General features: G+C 38.4%; 1 protein-coding gene across 1 annotated transcript in view; it reads left to right on the forward strand.

Annotated features, from left to right (window-relative positions):
* ACOX1 (acyl-CoA oxidase 1) overlaps positions 1-23,971 on the forward strand; it is a 175,493-nt gene that overhangs the window by 51,927 nt on the left and 99,595 nt on the right. The window contains exon 6 of the mRNA XM_090386493.1: positions 679-794. Within this exon, the coding sequence (XP_090242619.1) occupies positions 679-794 (116 nt within the window). The remainder of the gene's footprint in view (positions 1-678; positions 795-23,971) is intronic.

Genomic DNA, 23,971 nt, shown 5'->3' on the forward strand with positions numbered 1-23,971 from the left:
AAGACTGACTGGAATTTATTCAGCTAGTAATTATGGACAGACTTATTTAATCACATTAGAAATCTAGTTTGCCATTTTGATATTACACTGTATTTTTCTTTCCTGTTTAACAAACCTTACACTTGCAAACAACTAAAACTAAAATATCCACTACCAGCTCTTTTATCTTCAGAACAATCTCCATTAGGCAGTGTGAATATGCTTCACTTTTGTTCACCTTCAGTAAATTCAAATTTATCAACAAGAACACATTTCTTTACTTGATGAAAGAACACATATCTGATGAAATCTCATATTTACTTCTGGAATATTGCTTTTCCTTGGAAATAAATCATTTAAATTTTGTGGCTGGTCATTTATGGTTCTACTTCAAACTCACCAACCTGACTTTCTTCTTTTTCTTCATTGATTTTTCCTCTTTCCTTATTTGGAAAAACTTCCACACTCATATATTTTGTGAAAATACAATTGATATAAATCCATGACAGATGTCAACAGGAATGATCGTTGCTTCCGTAAGTTATCAGGAAAATTTACTTTCACATTTTTATTAATCATGCCAGATCCCATATTGTTATAAAGATCACTTTGTTTCCTTTTCAGCAAACATTAGTATTCAGTAAACATTAGTGTTTAGGTTTAATTACATGTTTTTTAAATAAGTTTAATTAATTTTAGGCATCACAGTAGGAGAAATAGGTCCAAAAATGGGCTTTCGTTCGTCAGATAATGGATTTCTAAAATTAGATAAAGTTTGCATTCCAAGAGAAAATATGCTTATGAAGAATGCACAGGTATGTTTTGCAAAATTCTTATATTAAACCATTAATTATGCTTATTGTGACATTTAATAAAATATATATATTGATAAGATAATGTAATATGCTCTGTTTATATACAGACAATAGTGCTAAGCAAGGAAAAAAGAATCTCTTCAGCTTCCCCCCCCCCACCAAACTTCATGCTTTTGGCAGTCTCAATGAAATGGGTGGATCGCATCCTTAGATTTTCTTCCTTGCACAAAGCAATGATGGATTCACCATGGGGCTTTGACCTTCACACATACTGTATTAATACTGAAGTGTTAGTGTAATTGCAATAATAGTGTTTGCTATGTGAAGTAGACGTTACATAACAGAAAATATCTGGTCACAGCAAACAGTGGATGAGGAGCAGATCCAAAGATTTTACCATTGAGAATCATGGAAATATCTTGAAGTGCCTTGACACATTCACAGTCAGTGGGTGACTACATAAATATAAGTCATAGAGTAAAGCAAAGCAATTAACCAATGAAAAAAACATAAAATACATTCAAAATTAAAGAGCACAAGTGCATAATAGCCACTGCTGCTAATGCGCCCGAAAAATCCAATCCATCTCTTAATAACGAACACTATGGAATGTCTATTATTAAGGATTCTGTTAGCACAGAATCGTGCATTTTCTTATTGTTGTGCACCTCCCAAGGGCAGATGTGGATATTATAAGCTGAGAAATATTTCCATACAGCAGATAATGGTATAGTAACAGTTACTGTTATAAGTAGAACATATAAACAATTTTTTTTTTTTTTTTTTTTTTTTTTAATGCAAGAATTCAATAACAAGGCATGTGAAAATATTTTCAATTTACTGTATGATGTAAAGTTTCTGGGTATCATATTAACAAATTGCTCCACATGCATCTGTTTATATGTTCTGCTTGCCAGAGTAGCTGGAATAGTGTCTTGTAATGTAATTCTTGCTTACTTAGAACTGACTATAATTTCCCCTCTTTCTTTTTCTTCTGTTTAAGGGATCATAAAATACACAGCTACATTCTAACATATCCTCTTTGAATGTTTGGAAAATGTAGCTGTTTGTGTTTGAAACAGAGAATATAATTGAACTGTTAGAGAAGAATAAACTAAAAAAAATGTTTATACTCCAGCACGAACCACCAAGTCAGTGGAGTTTACAATAAATTGTTAATACAAACATTAATCATATTTAGCAGTCATGCGCTTGAACCTCATCCACTCAAAGAGCACTTGCTGCTACACTCTCACTCCTGACCACTCGTCTATGTCAGGCCTAAGTATTTGGATGCTTGGAAAGTTTGATGTTGGACATTTTAAAAAAAGAAGAAAAACGTTTTTAAAATGTGGGCAAATAACAGTAATGCAAAAATGAAAAAACAAAAAAAAAAAAAGTTTTGAAAAAGTAGATGATTGACAGTTGATCAAACTAATTTTGAGCAGTCCTGCTGAGGTCTGGCCAATAATATTCCATTATGAGGATTTTTAATATGGGAAAAGCCCCTTGAAATCTCTCAAGGATTTAAGATTGATTAGTTTCCAGACATCTGATGGTTGGCTCAAGGAATTTTGCTTGGGGGGGGGAGATGATATTTTTTGCACATTTTTATGTGGCAGCTTCAATTTAAAAATAATATCTTAAAAGAATACACAACAAGACTGCGCAAAATTCGTGGGTACAGTTTTAATGGAGAAAGGAGAATGTTACAAAAAAAGCTAGTGGCTATTGTTTCATACACTGCTTTATTACCTTTTGAAGTTGTAATGGAATAAGGAGTATTATAACTCTAATACTAATGATTAAAGTGGGAGTTATATATACATGACATAGTGTTGTATACTGCCTAACCTTAGTGACTTTCAAAGATCAAGATTGAGAGGGAAAACAGCAATATGCATTCCTCTGTTTCTGTAATAATCCTCATGCAGGTAGTAATATTTACTGTATAAATTAAATTTTGGAATTTGGAATTTTAAAAGTTTAGGCCAAATGAATACCACATAATTGTACATTATTGCATGCATATAGATTACTGTTGATTCAATAGAGAATTAGATTGAAGATGAATACTAAATGGAAATATAAAAGTACAGGTCGACCATCACTAATCCGGCAGCGTTGGAACCTGTGGGATGCCAGATTAGTGAGTTTGCCGGATCACCGGTAGTTATTTTAGCACATACATTTTGTACAACAGCTAACCACCTCCTTCTACCTTTAACACGTTGATTGCCAAGCTAGTTTAAGAAAAAAATTCCCCAGGGGCCAAAAATATTTAGGAAATAATTTGATTAGTAATTCTAAAATAAATATTGTAATGTTAGTGTTGTCGTTTTTTCGCTTAAAATATATATAAAAAAAAAAAAGTATTTTATATGTTGCATATATGTGGCCAACGTGGCCACACATGTTGGTTACTTTATTTCTTGAGAACCCGTGTCGGCCACATACGTGTGACACTATTACAGCATACATATGAAGCTCATTTGCGATTAGTTTATTGCACGCTTGGCGAGCGCTGCAATAAAACTAATTACGATAAAATAAACTCTCAAAAATCGCAATAAGTTTGTCAGTATTGTTAGAGATTTTGTGAAAACAAGTTCTTTAGCATGCTGTATTATCCATCATATTGTGTTGTATTTTTCCACAAGTATAAGTGTGTTGTAGAAAAAATAAAAAAAAATCTAAAAAGGAATGGCTAAAAGAAAATTATTAAGATAAGAGGAACTGAGAGAAATTTCTGGAATTTACAAGTTAAGTTAAACTTCTCACAGAGACACTGCTGTCGAATTTTTTCAGAAGTTCAACTTTATCTGTTACGGACAATGTACAGTGTTTGCGCTTTATCCCACGAGAGGCACTTCTTTTATGCATTGGAATTAGTGTTGTCGTTTTTTCGCTTAAAATATATATAAAAAAAAAAAGTATTTTATATGTTGCATATATGTGGCCAACGTGGCTGGGGCGAAATGTGAGCAGGTTATAATATTAAATGCAGAAAAACAAGTGGGAATGGCTTGCCAGTGTTTACGAGTTCATTCCAACAGCTGATGCTGCAACCAACACCACCAAAACAGTAGCGGCAGGTCAGTGCGCCAACCCGGGAAATTTGAAATTACATTCGTGGAAATTATGTCCGAATTAGCGGTGGAACCAGATTACCAGTGGTCGGATTAGTGATGGTCGAACTGTAATACAAAAGTTACCGTTTTCAAGCAGAGGAGCCATACAGACCGAAAGTTGCTATGTACAATGCTTGAATGAAAACATGGTCCCAGAGGGACAGTAGTAACCTCGAGTGGAAAAGATACCTTTTTTTTTTTTTCAATTCATTAAATTATATCAAATGTGAATAAGAGAAAATTCCCTTGCTATTAGTATTAGCAACGGCCACATGGTGCAAGGAAGCCTATGGCTTATGCTGTACCAGCCAAAAAAAATAATAATAAAAAATAAAATAAAATAACAAAAATAAATAAAATAATAATAAAAAAAAACAATAAGAGAAAAGGATATAGACAACCTATGCATTTCCCTCCTCCCATAGGTAATTATCCAGCCGACCTTTGAATTTCTCCAAACTGTCAGCCTCTACCACTCATATAGGTAACTTATTCCAGTAATTTATAACTTTCTGGTTAAAATAAAACTTCCTGCAATCCAGTCTAAACATCTCTGCCTCCCCCCCCCCGTAACTTGAAATTATTGCCCCTTGTTTTAGAATCATTTATAACCGTGACAATTCTGTCCTTATTCATTTTGCTTATGCCTCTCAGAGCATCAAAAACTTCAATCAAGTCTCCTCTAGGGTGCCTAGTTTCCAAGCTCTGCAACCCACATATTCGAAGTCTTTCCTCATATGGACGCCCTTTTGCTGATCTCACCAGGCAAGTTACCTGTCTTTCAAGAAGCACAATGGCTTTCTTTAGGTGTGATCTCCATACTTGAATGCAGTATTCCAGTCGTAGTCTAATAAATAGCCTTATATAATGGGATTATGATGTCCTTATCTCTACTCACAATTGTTCTATAAATCATCAATAGGACACCATGGGCCTTCCTTGCAACCAGTCAGTGCTCGGAGAACTTCATGTCTGACCGTTTCGTAATACTCAAGTCCCTTTCCTCCACTACCAGCTTTAGTTTAACTCCGCCAAGTGTATAAGTTATTTTGGGGTTACTGTTCTCCAGGTGCAATACCTTACACTTTGCTGGATTAAAGCATAGCTGCCATTCTTCTGACCATTCCTGAAGTCTATCTAGGTTATTCTGAAGAAGCTCTGCTTGGCAGTTGTTGTTGATGTAGAGGTTTTTCGGCACAAGGGCAACTGAGGCCAAAATGTGCCTCTGCTTGACAGTGATCTTAATCTACTCTACCAATCTTTACATCATCTGCAAATTTAGACATCATGCCCTCTATCCCTTCATCGATGTCATTTATGAAAATCAAAAACAACAGTGGTCCTAATACTGATCTTTGGGGAACCCCACTTCTTACATCAACCCAATCTGAAGAATAACCATTTATCACAACCCTCTGCCTCCTGCCCTGAAGCCATCCAGCTATACATCTAAGGATTTTCCCTGTGATTCCGACCTGTTCTAGCTTATAAAGTAACCGCTCATATGGGACTGAGTCAAATGTGCTTTGCTGAAATCCCACATAAACAACATCGAATTTATTCCATAAGTCCAGCTCTTGAGTGACCCTGTCAAAATAGCTAACTGGATTAGTTAAACATGATTTTCCTTTTACAAAACTATGCTGAGTGTTCTTCAGAATTCCATTTCTATATAAATGATCCTGAATTCCACCCTTGATAATGATCAAGGGTGGAATTCAGGGTCATTTAGATAGACAATGATTTTCCCCCTTAAATAACTTTAAGGGGGAAAATCATTGTCTCCCTGATTTTCCTTACTACTGAAGTTAGACTAACTGGCCGGTAATTTCCCACTTCACTCTTAGAACAGCCCTTATGTATTGGAGATACATTGGAACTTTTCCAATCCAACAGAATCACTACAGAGTCCAGTAATGCTCTCATAATTAGCCTCAATGGTTCAATGCACTCGCTTTCCACTTCCCTTAAGGTTATAGGGCATATGCCATCAACTGTTTTGAACCAGAGTAGCAAATTACTCTGGTTCAAAAGGACTTAGTTCTATTAGGAGACTCCATTGTCAGGGAAACGGGAAATATTTTTTGTATAGGTAGGATAGGTAGACTAGAATCAGGGTATGTCTGCCGGGAGAAACTATTAATGATGTCACCAGCAGACTGTCAGATTTTAAGGGGGGAAAAGAGAATATTATTATTCATGTTGGGACTATTGACATTAAGCATACACTTTCTGACGATTTGTTAGACAAATATAGGACCATGCTGAAGAAATGTTGCGAGTTAGGTCACAATGTCTATGTGTCTGCAATTCTGCCCAGGCATGATAGGAGGGATTATATGTTGAAAGCCTTGTGGATTAACTCAAGACTTGAAGGACATTGCAAGGTTTTTGGGGAAAAATGTCTATCAGCTTGGCCCGCACTTGTAGGTAGAAGGAATCTGTTTTGTAGAGACCGGATACATTTAAACAAAGGTGGTGCAAAAGTTTTTGCCAGTATTATTGAGGATATCTTAAAGGTTCAGGGAAACTACTAGTTTGCCGGGACAAGGGTAATATAGATAAGCATTTATCTGATAGTATTGGTCAAATTAACTATTGCACATACCTCAAGAGTATTTGTTTGTTACCACAACAGAACATAGTAGCAAGATGTTTTGAGGGCAAAAAAGTTTCAAATGAGTGGGTAGCAAATGCCAGGGGAGCGAGCTTAAATAACTTTAAGGGGGTGTGTCAGGGTAGGTAACTATACAAGAACACTAAGTCTTAATTGTTTATACAGTAATTTCAGAAGTGTCGTCAATAAAGTGAGTGAATTTGAACTGCTGGTTAGGACAAGTAACGCTGACATAATAGGGATTATGCTGCCACCTGTAGATAAGGGATGATGAGTTTCAGTACAGTATGAATAATGTATTTAGGAAGGACAGGGAAGTTAGAAGGGGCGGTGGGGGTCATGCTTCTTATCAAAAGTAGCCTGAGTGCAATGAAAGCTTTCCCAGATTCAGACATTTCACTTGCTTGTATAGAATCTGTATGGTGTGAAATAGTTGGAAGCAAAGGTATAATGAGAGTGGGAGTAATCAATCTACAGGCCAGGTGATTGTGAAGATTATGATGAGAGCCTCTACATGCAAATGGCATGGGCAAGTAAACGTGAATGTCTTATTATGGGTGATTTCAATTTGCTTCTAATTGATTGGGGCAAATGGGAAGGAAACTCCACAAGAGGGACAAAATTTTTAAATCAATTAGATAATTGCTATTTGTATCAACATGTCAGGGAAAGTACTAGGGAAAATAATACTCTAGACCTCCTCATCATCATCACCCATGAACCAGATGACATAATAGGACCGACAGTACATGAACTATTAGCAGGAACTGATCAAGGAATTCTTCGGTGGACGATGAAGAGAGAGAGGTAGCGGTAGTTAAAGGCAAAGGAATGGGTTATAATTTCAGGAAAGGAAATTACCATGCCCTAAACTCCTACATTGCCTCTATTAACTGGGTATATATCTCACACAGAACAAATACAATTGAATTATGGTATACCTTTAAAACATTAATCACAGAAGCCTTGAATGCTTATATACCATTAAAAAAATACTCCACGAGGAGGATTCCAAGTTGGATGAATAATAATGAAGTTCCAAATTACTTGAGCAGAAAAAGATGGCATGGAAAAGTTACAGAGCAATAAAATGTACTGAATCCTATAACAGCTACAAATTGAGCTGTAATAATGCCACTGAAAATGTTATGCTAGCAAGGGCAAATTATGAGAAATCTCTGGCAAAGAGAGGAGAAAAGGAATTCTTCACATATATAAATGCAAAGAAGAGAGGGACAAACCAGATCGGACTCTTATGTAATGGACATGGGATAGTATTAGATACCCTAGCTAAAGTTGCAGATGAACTCAACAAGGACTAATAGATTAACAGTAGCCACTGGCAGAGGTGGAAGTGATTCTTGCACTGCTTCTATTGAAATGAGCAGAAGCCTGAAAAACAAGATGCAGGATATTTCAGAGACTGCTGGGAGTCATTGCGGTACAAGTAAACACATGGGTTGTGTTAGGGTAGCTAAGAATAGAAACAGGTGCATGTATACCTGCGTGTACACCAATGCTAGGAGTTTGGTAAATAAATTTGATGAATTTGATGTATTGCTCAAAACATCAAAGGCAGATATTGTTGGGATATCAGAGACGTGGTGTCACACAGATATAAGTAATGGGGAATACAATGTGTATAGAAAGGATAGACAGGACAGGAGGGGAGGAGGGGTTATGCTATTAGTTAAGAAACACATAAAGTCCAAGGAAGTGAAGCCAGTCGACATCGATGGACAGGGCAATGTCGAGTCAGTTTGGTGTGACATAAGCATAGGGAAATCAAAATTGAGAGTAGGAGTGTGCTATAGGCCTAATGACTCTGATGAGTATAATAAGATACTGTACAGGGAAATAGAGTGGGCCAGTAAATCAGAGAGTCTTATAATGGGGGATTTTAATTTCCCAGATATTGACTGGAATTTGTGGGTTGGTCACTCGCACACTAGCAAGGCTTTTGTGGATTTATTGGATGATTGTTTTCTACATCAGCATGTTCGTGAGGCAACAAGAGGGAGCAATACTCTTGATCTGATTATCAGTAGTGATTCTTCATGCATTAAGAATCTGCAGATAAATGAACCACTAGGTGGCAGTGATCACAGTGTGTTGAAGTGGGATTTACTCAAGGAGGTAACTACCATCAGAGGTAAAGGGAAGGGTTTTTGTTTTCGTAAAGGCGACTACGATGGTCTGAGACAGTATTTAAATTCTATACAGTGGGACCAACTGATGATGTTACCAACAGCAAACTCAAAATGGGAAGCATTCAAGGAACTAATCTTGGAGGCTACCAGGCTTTACATACCAACTAAGAAATATTGTTCAGGGTTTAGGCCTAAATGGTTGTCAGATGAACTAATGAGACATGTGGCAGAGAAGAAAAATGCATGGGATACATACAAATTAATGGGTGACATGGCAGCCTATGATAGATATAAGTTGGTCTGTAACCAAGTCACAAAGGAGATTAGGCAGGCAAAGGCAGACTATGAAAAATCCTTGGCAAAGGATGCAAAGAAAAACAGAAAAGAGTTCTTTACATATTTAAACTCAAGAAGGAAAGGGATGAATCAGATTGGTCCACTGGATATTGATGGTTCAACAGTTGAGGATCCTGCTCAGGTGGCTAACAATCTAAACGAGTATTTTGCATCTACATTCACGCATGAGGAGTTATTCAGGAAGGAGAATGATGTAGGTAAAGTAAACATTGGCAGTGAGCTGGATGATTTTGTAATAACTGAGAGGAAAGTGGAGGAGAGATTGTTGAGGATAAACATAAAAAAGGCACCTGGGGTGGATGGGATCTATCCAGTTATATTAAAGGAGGCAGCAAAGGAAGTAAGCAAACCCCTAGCCATAATTATGAGAGCTTCTTTGGACTCAGGGGAGGTACCCATAGACTGGAAATGTGCAAATGTAACCCCAATTCACAAAGGAGGATCAAAGGCTGACACAAGTAATTATAGACCTGTTAGTTTAACTTCTCTTCCAGGTAAATTAATGGAGGCACTGGTTAAAGAAGCATTGTAGGATCATCTAGACAAGAATTCAGTTATAGCTCAGACGCAGCATGGTTTTGTTAAGGGCAGGTCTTGCCTGACCAATTTGATTGGATACTATGATGTAGTCACAAAAGAACTGGATGCAGGGAATAACTTTGATATTATATATTTGGATCTTAGAAAGGCTTTTGATACTGTTGCACATGGAAGACTGCTGCACAAATCGGAGCAGTGTAGCATTGGAGGCAAATTACTGCTATGTATAAGGCGATGGTTGAGTGGCAGAAGACAGAGAGTGGTAATCAATGGACACTGCTCAACGTGGACTAATGTTATTAGTGGAGTTCCTCAGGATTCAGTGTTGGGTCCGTTGTTGTTTTCGGTGTTTATGAATGATATTGATGATGGGATATCAAGTTTAATGTCCAAGTTTGCAGATGATACAAAGGTTGGCAGGGTTGTTAAGGACACTACTGACGCTATGCTGCTGCAACAGGATCTGGAAAGGTTGAACAGATGGGCTGAGAGGTGGAAAATGAAGTTTAACATTGACAAATGTAAAGTACTACATAATGGAAACAGTAACCCCAGAGCAACGTATCAACTCTGCGGTACTACACTGACAGTGGTGGAGAATGAAAAGGACCTGGGGGTAATTGTGCAGGCAGATATGAAGTTCTCTGAGCAGTGCAGACAAGCTGCAAGAGTAGCTCATGGTGTCTTGTCAATGATATACAGGAATTTTTCTAGCAGGGATAAGGAGGTGATTATTCCCTTGTATAAGGCAATGGTTAGGCCACATCTTGAGTACTGTATACAGGTCTGGAGGCCTCATTTCAAGAAAGATGTAGAGCTGCTGGAACGGGTACAGAGAAGGGCAACAAGATTAGTGAATGGAACAAAGGGTTGCTCTTACGAAGAAAGGCTTAAGTTTTGCAAATTACAGAGTCTGGAGACTAGGCACCGGCGAGGTGATCTGATAGAGGTGTATAAGGCTTTGAATGGTTTGAGCATGCTCAATGCCAATGGGATTCTTCATCTTGCTCTGAATAATCACCTCAGAGGGCATAAATTCAAATTGAGGAAGGACGGATGTCGGATAGATGTGCGGAAATTTGCCTTTGGCCAGCGGGTGGTTGGTTGGTGGAACCGACTTCCATCACTTGTTGTTGAAGTTGATAGCCTAAACAAATTTAAAGCTCAACTGGACAGGTATTTTGAACGAACGGAGGATGAAATGGGAGTGGTGTGTGTGTGTGTGTGTTTTTTTTTTTTTTTGGCTGATGCTGAATAAGCTTGCTTCCTTGCATCATATGCCTCTACTAATGCTAATGCTAATGTTACATTGCATCAATATTTACAGAAGGAAAAACCTTCACATCAATGATAAATTCTGGGAGTGAAGTTGAAAAAAATGTAATTAATGATGTTGAAATTTCACACATTTGTTTAATGAAAAAACTTTCCAGCGTACAGGCCAGTAAGGCTCCTGGGGTTGATAGCATTTACCCTATAATCTTAAGGGACACGGCAAGTGAGTGCAATGAACCATTGAGGCTAATTATGAGAGCATCGCTGGACTCTGGAATGATTCCATTGGATTGGAAAAGCGCCAACGTATCTCCAATACATAAGGGCAGTTCTAAGAGTGAAGTGGGAAATTACTGGCCAGTTAGTCTATTTTCAGTAGTAGGGAAAATCATCGAGACTATGATCAATGGTGGAATTCAGGATCACTTAGATAGAAATGGAATTCTGAAGGATACTCAGCATGGTTTTGTAAAGGGAAAATCATGTTTAATTAATCTGGTTAGCTATTTTGACAGGGTTACTCAATAGCTGGACTTACGGAATAATTTCGACATTGTTTATTTGGACTTCAGCAAAGCATTTGACTCAGTCCCACATTAGCTGATACTTTATAAGCTGGAACAGATTGGAATCACATGGAAAATCTTTAATTGGATAGCAGGGTGGCTTCAGGGCAGGAGGCAGGGGGTTATGATAAATGGTTATTCTTCAGATTGGGTTGACGTAAGAAGTGGGTTTCCCCAAGGATCAGTATTAGGACCATTGTTGTTTTTGATTTTCATAAGTGACATCGATGAAGGGATAGAGGGCGTGATATTTAAATTTGCAGATGATGTAAAGATTGGTAGAGTAGTTAATGATTGCTGCCAAGCAGAGATTCTTCAGAATGACCTAGATAGACTTCAGAGATGATCAGAAAAATGGCATCTATGCTTTAATCCAGCAAAGTGTAAGGTATTGCACCTGGGGAACAGTAACCCCAAAATAACTTATACACTTGGCAGAGTTGAATTAAAAGGTAGTGGAGGAAAGGGACTTGGGTATTATGATATGGTCAGATATGAAGTTCTCTGAGCATTGTAGACTGGTTGCAAGAAGGGCCCATGGTGTGCTATTGATGATTTATCGAACAATCACTAGTAGAGATAAGAACGTCATAATCTCATTATATAAGGCTATTGTTAGACCACACTTGGAATACTGTGTTCAAGTGTGGAGACTGCACCTGAAAAAAGACATCGAGCTTCTTGAAAGGGTAACTTGCTTGGCAAGATTGTCAAAAGGGCGTCCATATGAGGAAAGACTTCAAATGTGTGGGTTGCAGAGCTTGGAAATTAGGCACCCTAGAGGAGACTTCATTGAGGTTTTTGATGCTCTGAGAGGCATAAGCAAAATGAATAAGGATGATATTTTCACGGTTATAAATGATTCTAGAACGTAATTTCAAGTTATGGGGGAAGTTGTTTAGACTGGATTGCAGGAAGTTTTATTTTAGCCAAAGAGTTATAAATTACTGGAATAAGTTACCTACATGAGTGGTAGAGGCTGACAGTCTGGGGAAATTCAAAGGTCAGCTGGATAATTACCTAAGGGAGGAGGGAAATGCATAGGTTGTCCATATCCTTTTCTCTTATTCATTTTTATTATTATTTTTTTAAAATTTTTTTATTATTATTATTTTATTTTATGTATTTTTTGTTATTTTATTTTATTATTATTTATTTATTTTTTTATTTTTTGGCTGGTGCAGCATAAGCCATAGGCTTCCTTGCACCATGTGGCTATTATTAATATTAATCCCAGAAACTTTACCGGCCAGTAGGATTGAACGTTTTTTCATTAAATAAACGTGAAATTTCAACATTATTAATTGCATTTTTTTCCAACTTCATTCCCATAATTTCTCATTGACACAATGGGTTTTTCTTCCGTAAATATTGATGCAAAGTAACTGTTGGGTTGATCTACAACTTCAGTTGAGGTATCAGATACTATCCCACATCCATTACATAAGGGTCTGATCTGGTTTAGCGCCTCCGTAGCCAGTTCGGCAGGAGCAGCAGTGCATAGCACAGCTTCTTGATTAAACCCGGGTTTGAGCCCGTGACTACCAAATAGGGAGGATGTGGAAAGGTCAGGGAATGACCACTGCATATCCCTGGAGCAATATAGCCTTAGTTGCTAATGCTCCTAAAAGCCAAATGACAATAACTAATCTGGTTTGTCCTTCTCTTCTTTGCATTTATACAGGGTGTCTCAAAAATATTAGTACAAACGTTTAGGGGAGGTAGGTAACGTCTAAAGCAATGTGAATCACATAGGAACCCATAACCGGAAACGTCACTGTAATTCGGTAGGCGGTGCTGTTCATCAGTTCGCGAGAAGGAAAAGTTCTGGTTTACTCATTCAAGCAGTAGTCGCTGCATGAAGAGCATGCATCAATTGAAGAGCATGCATCAATCTATTGTTAGACCACACTTGGAATACTGTGTTCAAGTGTGGAGACTGCACCTGAAAAAAGACATCGAGCTTCTTGAAAGGGTAACTTGCTTGGCAAGATTGTCAAAAGGGCGTCCATATGAGGAAAGACTTCAAATGTGTGGGTTGCAGAGCTTGGAAATTAGGCACCCTAGAGGAGACTTCATTGAGGTTTTTGATGCTCTGAGAGGCATAAGCAAAATGAATAAGGATGATATTTTCACGGTTATAAATGATTCTAGAACGTAATTTCAAGTTATGTGGGAAGTTGTTTAGACTGGATTGCAGGAAGTTTTATTTTAGCCAAAGAGTTATAAATTACTGGAATAAGTTACCTACATGAGTGGTAGAGGCTGACAGTCTGGGGAAATTCAAAGGTCAGCTGGATAATTACCTAAGGGAGGAGGGAAATGCATAGGTTGTCCATATCCTTTTCTCTTATTCATTTTTATTATTATTTTTTTTAAATTTTTTTATTATTATTATTTTATTTTATGTATTTTTTGTTATTTTATTTTATTATTATTTATTTATTTTTTTATTTTTTGGCTGGTGCAGCATAAGCCATAGGCTTCCTTGCACCATGTGGCTATTATTAATATTAACCCCAGAAACTTTACCGGCCAGTAGGATTGAACGTTTTTTCATTAAATAAACGTGAAATTTCAACATTATTAATTGCATTTTTTTCCAACTTCATTCCCATAATTTCTCATTGACACAATGGGTTTTTCTTCCGTAAATATTGATGCAAAGTAACTGTTGGGTTGATCTACAACTTCAGTTGAGGTATCAGATACTATCCCACATCCATTACATAAGGGTCTGATCTGGTTTAGCGCCTCCGTAGCCAGTTCGGCAGGAGCAGCAGTGCATAGCACAGCTTCTTGATTAAACCCGGGTTTGAGCCCGTGACCACCAAATAGGGAGGATGTGGAAAGGTCAGGGAATGACCACTGCATATCCCTGGAGCAATATAGCCTTAGTTGCTAATGCTCCTAAAAGCCAAATGACAATAACTAATCTGGTTTGTCCTTCTCTTCTTTGCATTTATACAGGGTGTCTCAAAAATATTAGTACAAACGTTTAGGGGAGGTAGGTAACGTCTAAAGCAATGTGAATCACATAGGAACCCATAACCGGAAACGTCACTGTAATTCGGTAGGCGGTGCTGTTCATCAGTTCGCGAGAAGGAAAAGTTCTGGTTTACTCATTCAAGCAGTAGTCGCTGCATGAAGAGCATGCATCAATACACGAACTGTGAGCTGGTAGACATGCACCTAGTGTATGGATTAGCAGAGGGCAATGGACAAGCCGCTCAACGAATTTATGGAGAACACTTCCCAGACAGACATGTACTGTACCACTGTTTGTTTGCGCGTGTGCATCAAAATTTGTGCGATTATTTAGAGGTAACAGGAGTAGTCCGGGTAGACCACGTTCAACGCGAACTCCTGCCATGGAAGAAAGTGTGTTGAATGCCGTCCAGAATAATCCTACTACCAGCACACGTGCCATTGCCTCTACCTTAGGAGTGTCTCGTTGCAGTGTACAGCATGTCTGGCACGACGATTCCTTACACTCCTTTCATCTCCAAAGGGTTCAGTTACTGCTGCCCCAAGATCATCCTGCACGTGTGGCTTTTGGGCAGTGGTTTCTCCAAGAAAGTGTTCAAGACTTGAATTTTCCAGCCTATGTTTTGTTCAAGTATGAGGCTTATTTCACTCGGGAAGGCTTATTCAGTCGGCACAATGCTCATGTGTGGGGCTCACGACAACCCACACGGTGTGTGCCCCCATGCAGCACAACATCGCTTTGCAATAAATGTGTGGGCAGGTATGGTCGGTGACTGCTTAGTCGGCCCATACCTGTTATCATCCTGCATGAACTCCGCTAAATATCGGATCTTTCTTGAACAAGTTCTACCAGGGTTACTTGACGATGTTCCAGCAAATGTGAGATGCAACATTTGGTTTCAACATGACGGGGCGCCTGCCCATTATGGAAGGTGTGTTCGTGACCATTTGAACAGGCATTTTGGGCGTTGATGGATTGGTCGTGGTGGACCCGTTGCCTGGCCCCCATGCTCACCTGATTTATCGAGCCTTGATTTCTTTCTGTGGGGGGGCCCCTCAAATCTATCGTGTATGAATCGCCTGTGGAGACGGAAATAGATCTCGTGGCGAGACTCGTCTGCGCTGCTACTACTGTCAAAGAAACTCCAGATGTGTTCGACCGAGTCCATGCTGCGTCTGTGTCACACATGCATCGCATCTTATGGTGGAACCTTTGAGCATCTGTTGTAACATCATGAAATGCATCCATCTCGTACTGCATTGTTAATATTATGTCAAATAAATGTTTGCCACTAATTACTGTCTTGTGTCATTTCTGCTTCTTGTGCCTGTGCTACTACTTTCCCGTGACGTTTCCGGTTATGGGTTCCTATGCGATTCACATTCCTTTAGATGTTACCTACCTCCCCTAAACATTTGTACCAATATTTTTGAGACACCCTGTATATGTGAAGAATTCCTTATCCCCCTTCTTTGCTCTCTTTGCCAGTGATTTCTCATAATCTGCCTTTTCCATCCTGACCTTTTTGTGTGGCACTATTACAGATTAATTTGTAGCTGTTATAGGCTTCAGTACTTTTTATTGCTCTGTAACTTTTCCATGCCATCATTTTCTGCTCACGTAATCTGGCAACTTTATTATTCATCCAACTTGGGATCCTCCTCGTGGAGTATTTTTTTTAATGGTATATAAGCATTCAAGGCTTCTGTGATTAATGATTTAAAGGTATACCATAATTCAATTGTATTCGCTCTCTGTGAGATATCTACCCAGTTAATAGAGATAATGTAGCAGTTTAAGGCATGGTAATTTTCTTTCCTGAAATAAATTATAACCCATTCTTTTGCCTTTAACTACTGCTACCTCTCTCTTCTATTGTCCACTGTAGAACTCCGTGAGCACTTCCTGCTGCTGGTTCCTGCACTGTCAGCCCTATAATGTCATCCGATTCATGGGTGATGATGAGGTCTAGAGTATTCTTTTCTCCTGGTACTTTCCCTGACATGTTGATACAAATAGCAATCATCTAGTTGATTTAAAAATTTTGTCCCTAATGTGGAGTTTCCTTCCCATTTGCTCCAATCAATTAGAGGCAAATTAAAATCGCCCATAATAAAACACTCACACTTACTTGCCCATTCCACTTGCATGTAGAGGCTCTCATTATAATCTTCACAATCATCTGGCCTGTAGATTACTCCCACTCTCGTTATACCTTTGCTTCCAACAATCTCACACCATACAGATGCTATGCTAGCATGTGAAACGTCTGATTCCGGGAAAGATTTCGTCGTGCTCAGGCTGCTTTTGATAAGAACTCTGATCCCCATCACCCCTTCTATCTTTCCTATCCTTCCTAAATACAAAGGGTACTAGGAAAGTTTTGCAATACAGCTTTGTTTATTTAATTTTTTCAAAGTAATTTCCTCTACATTCAATACACCTCTCCATCCTCCGAAACCAATCTTTAAACCAGTTCTGCCAAGTTTCACTAGGGAGTAAAGCACACTCATTGTCCCAAGCCCGTAGAAGGTCCTCATCACTGGAAAACCACCTCCCTTTTAGCTTCATTTTCACATGCGGGAACAGTGCAAAGTCGCAGGGAGCAAGGTCTGGGCTGTAGGGAGGGTGCTCGAGAAGTTTCAGTCCTGTCGTGGTCAAATATTCGGTGCAGGCTTTGGCGCGGTGAGCTGGAGCATTTTCATGATGGAGGTACCAGGTGTCCATTCTTGACTTTGGCCGCAGGTTCTTCATAGATCCAATGGCTTTAGGCAGGCATTGTTCAGTATACCACTTAGCTGTGACTGTCTTCTGCGTGTCCAAAACGACACGTTCCACAATTCCACTCGATTTGAAAAATACAGCTATCATTTTCTTCTTTACAGATCGGGATTTTCTGACTATTACGGGTGTGTCGTCATCATCAAAGACCCAAACTTTGTTTTGAGCCTTGGTCGGCAGATCGTAATAGTACAGCCAAGTCTCGTCACCTGTCACGATGTTGTTCACATATCGAGATTGTCCCTTATCAAACTTTTTTAACATCTCCCGGCACCAAGTCACACGTCGTGTCATCTGCTCTTCAGTCAGTTGATGCGGCACCCAGAGAGAACAAAGTTTCTTCACGTGCAAATGATCTTGCAGAATCGAACGAATTGCTGGTGCATTTAGGCCCAAAGTATCCTCTATCTGTTGGTAGGTCACTCGCCTGTTTTCGTCAAGCATTTTCCTCACAGCAGTAACGTTTTCCTCCGTAACTGACGTTCGTGGCCTTCCCGGCCTCTCAGAATCCTCCAGAGTGAAATTTCCCCTTTGGAATTCTTTATACCACTTGAATATCGTTGTACGATGTGGACAATCATCATCTAGTGCAAGAATCATTTCTTCTAAGCACTGGTCTATGGTTAAACCACGCACGAAATTATACCGCAAAACTGTCCTTATCTCATTTCGTGACCACGATGCCATCGCAAGCACTTTACACTCTCACTACTAATGAATAACTGAGCCCACCGACTTGGCGCGGCGGCTACTATGCACGTATGAACATGTCTCAACATGCAGCAACAAGCAGCTTCCTGTGATTCATTGTTGCGTCATATTGCAAAACTTTCCTAGTACCCTTTGTACATTATACGTACCATACTGAAACTCATCATCCCCTATCTCCAGGTGGCACCACCTTTTCTGTAAGCCCTATCATGTCAGCATTACTTGTCCTTGTATATAAATAAAGTAGCCAATTGTGTGTTGTGTTCAAATTAAGGTCAGACATAATGAGAGCTATCTATAGGTTATGAGAAAATGATAGCATGTAAAGTAGTAATGTAAACTTTAATGAACTTTGTAGAAGGGAAAAAAGTGTAGTATAAATACATAGCATTTCATTTGTCCTATCTAAAGGAATGGGTTAGGATCAAAGTCCTATCTCAAGAAATTAACTTGCAACCTGGGACACTGAACCATGCCTGATCTTTTACTTCACTGTGTTTTTATTTACTAGAGTTTTTATTATTTTTCTTTTTAACTCTGCTATTAGGGTCCTGAGGAAAATTGAAATACTGTGGTTTATAACTGGTTTTGTAAAGGGAGCACATTCAAAAACTGGAGGGAATAGCTGAACTCCAATTCCAGGGAAAAAAAAAAAATGTTTAGAAAACTCCATTTCCAGAAAAAAAAGATGGAAATAATTGTTCCAAACTTTCTCTACCGTGGTCGCAGACAATGCATAGCATTATACTGGGTCCAAAAGTTAGGCATATAGATGACTGAGAAGAAAATGGCTGACTCAGTCATTCAAAAAAATCTCTACTAGGAGAAAATTAGACTTCCCAACATCAGGCAACCCCCTACAAAAAAATTAAGGGTTTTGTAACATCCTCCCTTCTTCATTAAAATTGTTCTTAAAAATTTATATGCAGCCTTGTGTATTCTTTTGAGATGTTTCTACTCTTGTGTAATGTGTATTATGCCCTTCATACATTACAGAAAAGAAATTGTTATTGACTGGAATAAAAAAAAAGCTGAAAGAGATTTGTTGATGGTCATAAAGAAAGAAATATCTTCACTTATAATTAAATGGATTATTATTTTTTAGAGCATTGCCTGATAAAATTCGAATGTTTCATCCTTAAGTTGAAACATGTAATGTTGAAAAAAATAGCTAAAAAGAGGCTAAGAGTAATGCTATACCTGAATATTAGCACTAGTAGTGGCATATGATTCAAAACATATGATGTTGTACAAGCTAACTTGTACAGCATCAGCCAAAAAAAAAAAAACCTTCCCCTTTCACCTATCCATTCACTCCAAAAGTTTGTATTGGTATATATGATGTTCTTCATATAGTAAGAGAATTTGAAACCTCCCCCCCACCAGCTACTAATTGGAAAGGCAAAAAATCATATTGCCTTAGATGTGTTAATAAGCTTGGTGTGGAATGGCAAGCTAACAGAAGAGCTTGGGTGACTTGAAACTTAATGAGTGACTGATTAAAAAGTTTTGATTAAAAAAATTTTGGGTAATGTAACTTTTCTTTCTGACCTCATAACAATGTTTTTTCAACATTGGCTTTACAGACATTGGATTAAGAAATAATTAAATATTTCATTTATATTTTTTTATGTTTGTTATTGACAACATATATTAATACACCTATCTAAAATGGAGGAAGGAAGTAAAGTGGTAACTTTGAGTAACTGCTTTGTGCAGGGTATGAACCTGGTGCATGTTCCTAATGAGAGATAAAGACTGCAATTGTTAATGATGTAGAATGCAATAGCCAGCCCACTTTGGAAAAACTGCCGAGGAATTTCCGATAGGAAGATGAGCATCACTTAACAGTAGATAAAGGTCTTCAAGCTGATTGGGTTATTCGGCAGTTTGAACCCTGTAAAGCAGTGTTAAGGACTTTTGTAGAGTTTTTTTCAAACTGTTAGCTGAGTTAGGCAGTCATGGCTGAGGGTAGCGAGATTTTTTCATCCAGCAAACAGGCAAACTGACCACAGAAATAATCCACATTTTTCGAAGTGAACGAGAAGACTAATTATGAAAATAAAAGCTAAAAAAAATTTTTTTTTCTTCCAGCTCAGTGACCTTGTGGGCTCAACACTGGTTTCAGAAATTCAAATGCATTTACAAAAAATATTTGGAAAACATTCAGTTGAAACCAAAATTTCTCATTTTTTAATGAATTTTTAAAATTTTTTTCATGTACACTGGGTGATCACTGAATTATGACCACCTACCTAATACTTTGTATGTCCTCCTTTTGCCCTCAGTACAGCAGCTATCGGACGTGGCATTGATTCAACAAGATGTCGGAAGCATTCGGGAGGTATGGCCAACCAAGCTGTGTGTAATGCGGTCTGCAATGCAGGTATGGAGGTGATTGGTATGTCCAGATGCCTGATATGTCTTTCCATAGTGTCCCACAAATGCTCTGTGATTGATATTGGGGTAGTTCAGAGGCCAATCAATATGCTGGAAGTCAGAACTGTGTTCCTCAAACCATTCCTGCACAAGTGCTTGATGGTTTGGCGCAATGTCATCTTGGAAGACACCATCACCATTTGGGAAAAGTGTAACATAGCGGGGTGTACACAGTCAACAAGCAGTTGACGATAGTGGAGACCACTGATACGTTGTTCCCCATGCACCAAGGGTCCAAGTTCATGCCAGTGAAACATGCCCCACACCATACAACCACCTCCACCGGCCTGCACTTTTGATACCATGCATGATGGATCAAGTGCCTCGTGTTGTTGACGCCAAATCTGTACACAACCATCCACAGTGTGGAGTAAATAATGTGACTTATCCGACCAGCACACCACCTTCCAGTCTTCTAAAGTCCAACTTGCATGCTCTTTGCACCAGGTGAGTCTTTTACACCGATGAACCTTGGTTAGGAGAGGATGCCATAGGGGTCGTCTGCTGGTATAGCTCATATGTGCAAGCATGCGATGTGTGGCTATGCCAGGTTGGCCCACGTTGTATTGGGTAGTCAACTCTTAAACTGTGCTGTGCCTGTTTGCCTGTACAAGTCGTCGGCTGGCACTCATCTCTAACATCAACCTTTTGCTGACCTTTGCAGTTTTGCCGTTGGGTTGTTGTTTGACCATTTTGACGCCAGTCCTGGTACACTTTAACTATGGCAGCTCTCGAACACCCCGCCAGTTAAGTTTTTTCGGAAATCGAGGCACCAGCTCACCGAGCACCCACAATCTGTCCTTTATCAAAGTCCGATAAATCCTTCCTTTTACCCATCATGCTCGGAATTTTACTACCTACTGAACCATTGACACCTTATCTGTGCCATGTAGGTCGACTATCTCCGCATCACGTGGTCAACAGGTCGCATTGTTTTCATAGGGGTGGTCATAATTCAGTGATCACTCAGTGTATATCCTGTTTCTATAATGAAATATACTCCAATTTATTGTATTTTATTATGACATACTATGTCATAATAAAGTTCAGTATACTATGGTATTTATATATAAATAAAAATATATAATTTAAAATATTTTTTTTATATTATAATCGTTGATTGTAATCATTTTAAAATATTTATATTTAAACGAATGCATTTATTTTTAATTATTGAATGAATAAATGAAAAATAATAAATACAGGAATTCCCCAATTTCGTAAGGAGTTGCGTTCCACAGAACGCTAGTACGTAAGTCGGAATTTCCCCCATGCTTGTGCAGAAATCGCAACTGTGCTCGCTGAATTGATTCAATCAAAAAAGAAATGTTCAATGAACATGTGAATAGAATTATTTATTGGTATTTATTCAATTTTTTATCTCATGCGCAGGAAAAATTACAAAAGTGTGCAATTTACAAAAATTTCAAAATTATAAAATTACAAAAAAAGAGAGGAGACGTAAAACATAATGTCAGTAAGTTTTGCTTCTTGGGCATCGTAGCCAGAATTGATGTCTTCAGCTGATTAGTATGCCACTGCAGAGGTTGGGGGCTGTGGAGATTTCGAAGGGGTCAGTCGCTCAACCTTACAAAAGAACATATTAATGGATGACTGGACAGTGGCTTTTTTCTTTTCATCATAGATTTCTTTGTGGCAGGCAAGCAAGCATATCATTCACCCCTCTTAACTTTTAAGAATCTTTCACTGTCAGGATCCATCTTCTCAAACCTTGCCATTGCCATCTCTCTGGTGATGAAGCGTCTCGGCTCCTCATTTGGCTCATCTTGAGCTTTGTCAGCATTTTCTTCTTTCACTATCGCTGCTTGCTTGTCAATAAGTTCTTCGTTGGATAATTCCTTCTCTTCCTCCTCTAACTCCTCGTCTTTGGCATCAACCTCCAACTGAAGTAGCTCTGCAACCTTTACAACCTTATCTGTAACCTCTTCATATGATTCATAGCCTTTTACGTGCCTTGGGCATATTTTCTTCCATGCACCATTTAAACAACTTTTAGTAATTTCCGCCCAGGCCTTGTTAATGTTTAAGATGGCATGGTAAATATTATACGATTTCCAAAAGTTGCTTAATGTAAAATTTTTCTCATAGTCTACTGCAGACAATGCCTGAGCAAATGTTGTGTGTAAATAGTATGCTTTTAAATTAAAAATAACATAACTGATCCACAGGTTGGATGAGTGAAGTCGTGTTTTGCGGTAGAAATGTGACACTCACGTTCGAATTGAAATCATCTAGATGCATAGGATGTCCAGGAGCATTATCTAATAGAAGCAAATTCTTGAAAGGAACGTCATTGTCTTTACAATATTTTTCACCCTTGGGAATGAAGCAGCATTTAAACCAATCCTCAAAGAGATATTGTTATCCATGCTCTCTGGTTCGGTCGGACATGCATGGGTAGAGTGGCTTTATTGATGCCCTTAAATGCACGAGGATTTCCAGACTGGTACAAAAGTAGTGGTTTTAATCTGTAATTTCCTGCTGCAATACCTCCAAGCAAGAGCCTGGCCCTATCTTTTGACGCCTTGTAACCTGGAATTGTATTTTCCTCTTTGGCAATGTATGTTCAAACCGGCATTTTTTTCAAATACAGAGCAGTCTCATCAATGTTAAAAATTTGCTGCATTGAATAGTCCCTTTCATCAATAATTTCTTCCAACACATCACAAAATTTCTCTGCGGCTGCAGAATCGGCACTGGTGACTCCACAGCATACTTTAATGTTGTCGAAACCAGTGTAATGCTTGAAACTATTAAACCACCCTTTCCTTGCCACAAACTTGGGTTGGGATTTGCCGTACTTATCCTTAATATCTTTATAAATACTTGTTTCTTTTGCTTGAATGGTCATTAGACTCAGGGGCACTCGCTTCTGAATCTGATTTTCCATCCATATTATTAACAACTGTTCCATCTTCGATATATAGCTCCTGAATGCTGTTTTGTGATCACTGTTGATCTTAAGTGTGTTGATCCTTTGACACGTTCTTTTATACACGTACTGTCCTTTAAAATTGTATTCACGATTGAAGCAGCGAGACCTAATTCCCTTGCAATAGATGACAAACTTTGTCCTACTTCGTACTTCTTAATCATTTTCATCTTAATTTCTAAATCAGTTTTGTTTCATTTCCTGGCACTGCCACCACTTGCACTTTTCGTTGATCACTTTCCCTTCATCATTGTAATACATAAATAGGAATGAAGAGATGTTTCTGAAAATTTGTTTATATGATTGAAGATTTCAGTGAAGGGCAACACATTTCACCATAATAGCGTAAAAACCCACACAATTGCAGTTATTGGTATTATCGCAAATGCAATAAGATCGAGTTTACTACCCATTTATAATTAGATGCACTAACAGAAAAGCCCAATAAACCAGAAAGTGCAAATTATTTTTTGGTCCTGACCTCCAGAAACATGCTTTAGAAAAATATCACAAAGGCATTCAAAATTGATTCTTATAACGGGAACATATGATAACGATGAAAGTGCAGTTCAATTTCCATTATAAATATGACCTTTTAGAGAGATAAATATCTTAGTAATATAGCTAAATTTTCAACTTCCAAGGAAGGACTTGGAATGAATCACAAA

This window comes from Mastigoproctus giganteus, chromosome 12, assembly GCF_048544385.1.
Source record: "Mastigoproctus giganteus isolate SK-2022 chromosome 12, ASM4854438v1, whole genome shotgun sequence".
In the NCBI taxonomy this organism is placed as follows: Eukaryota; Metazoa; Arthropoda; class Arachnida; order Uropygi; family Thelyphonidae; genus Mastigoproctus; species Mastigoproctus giganteus.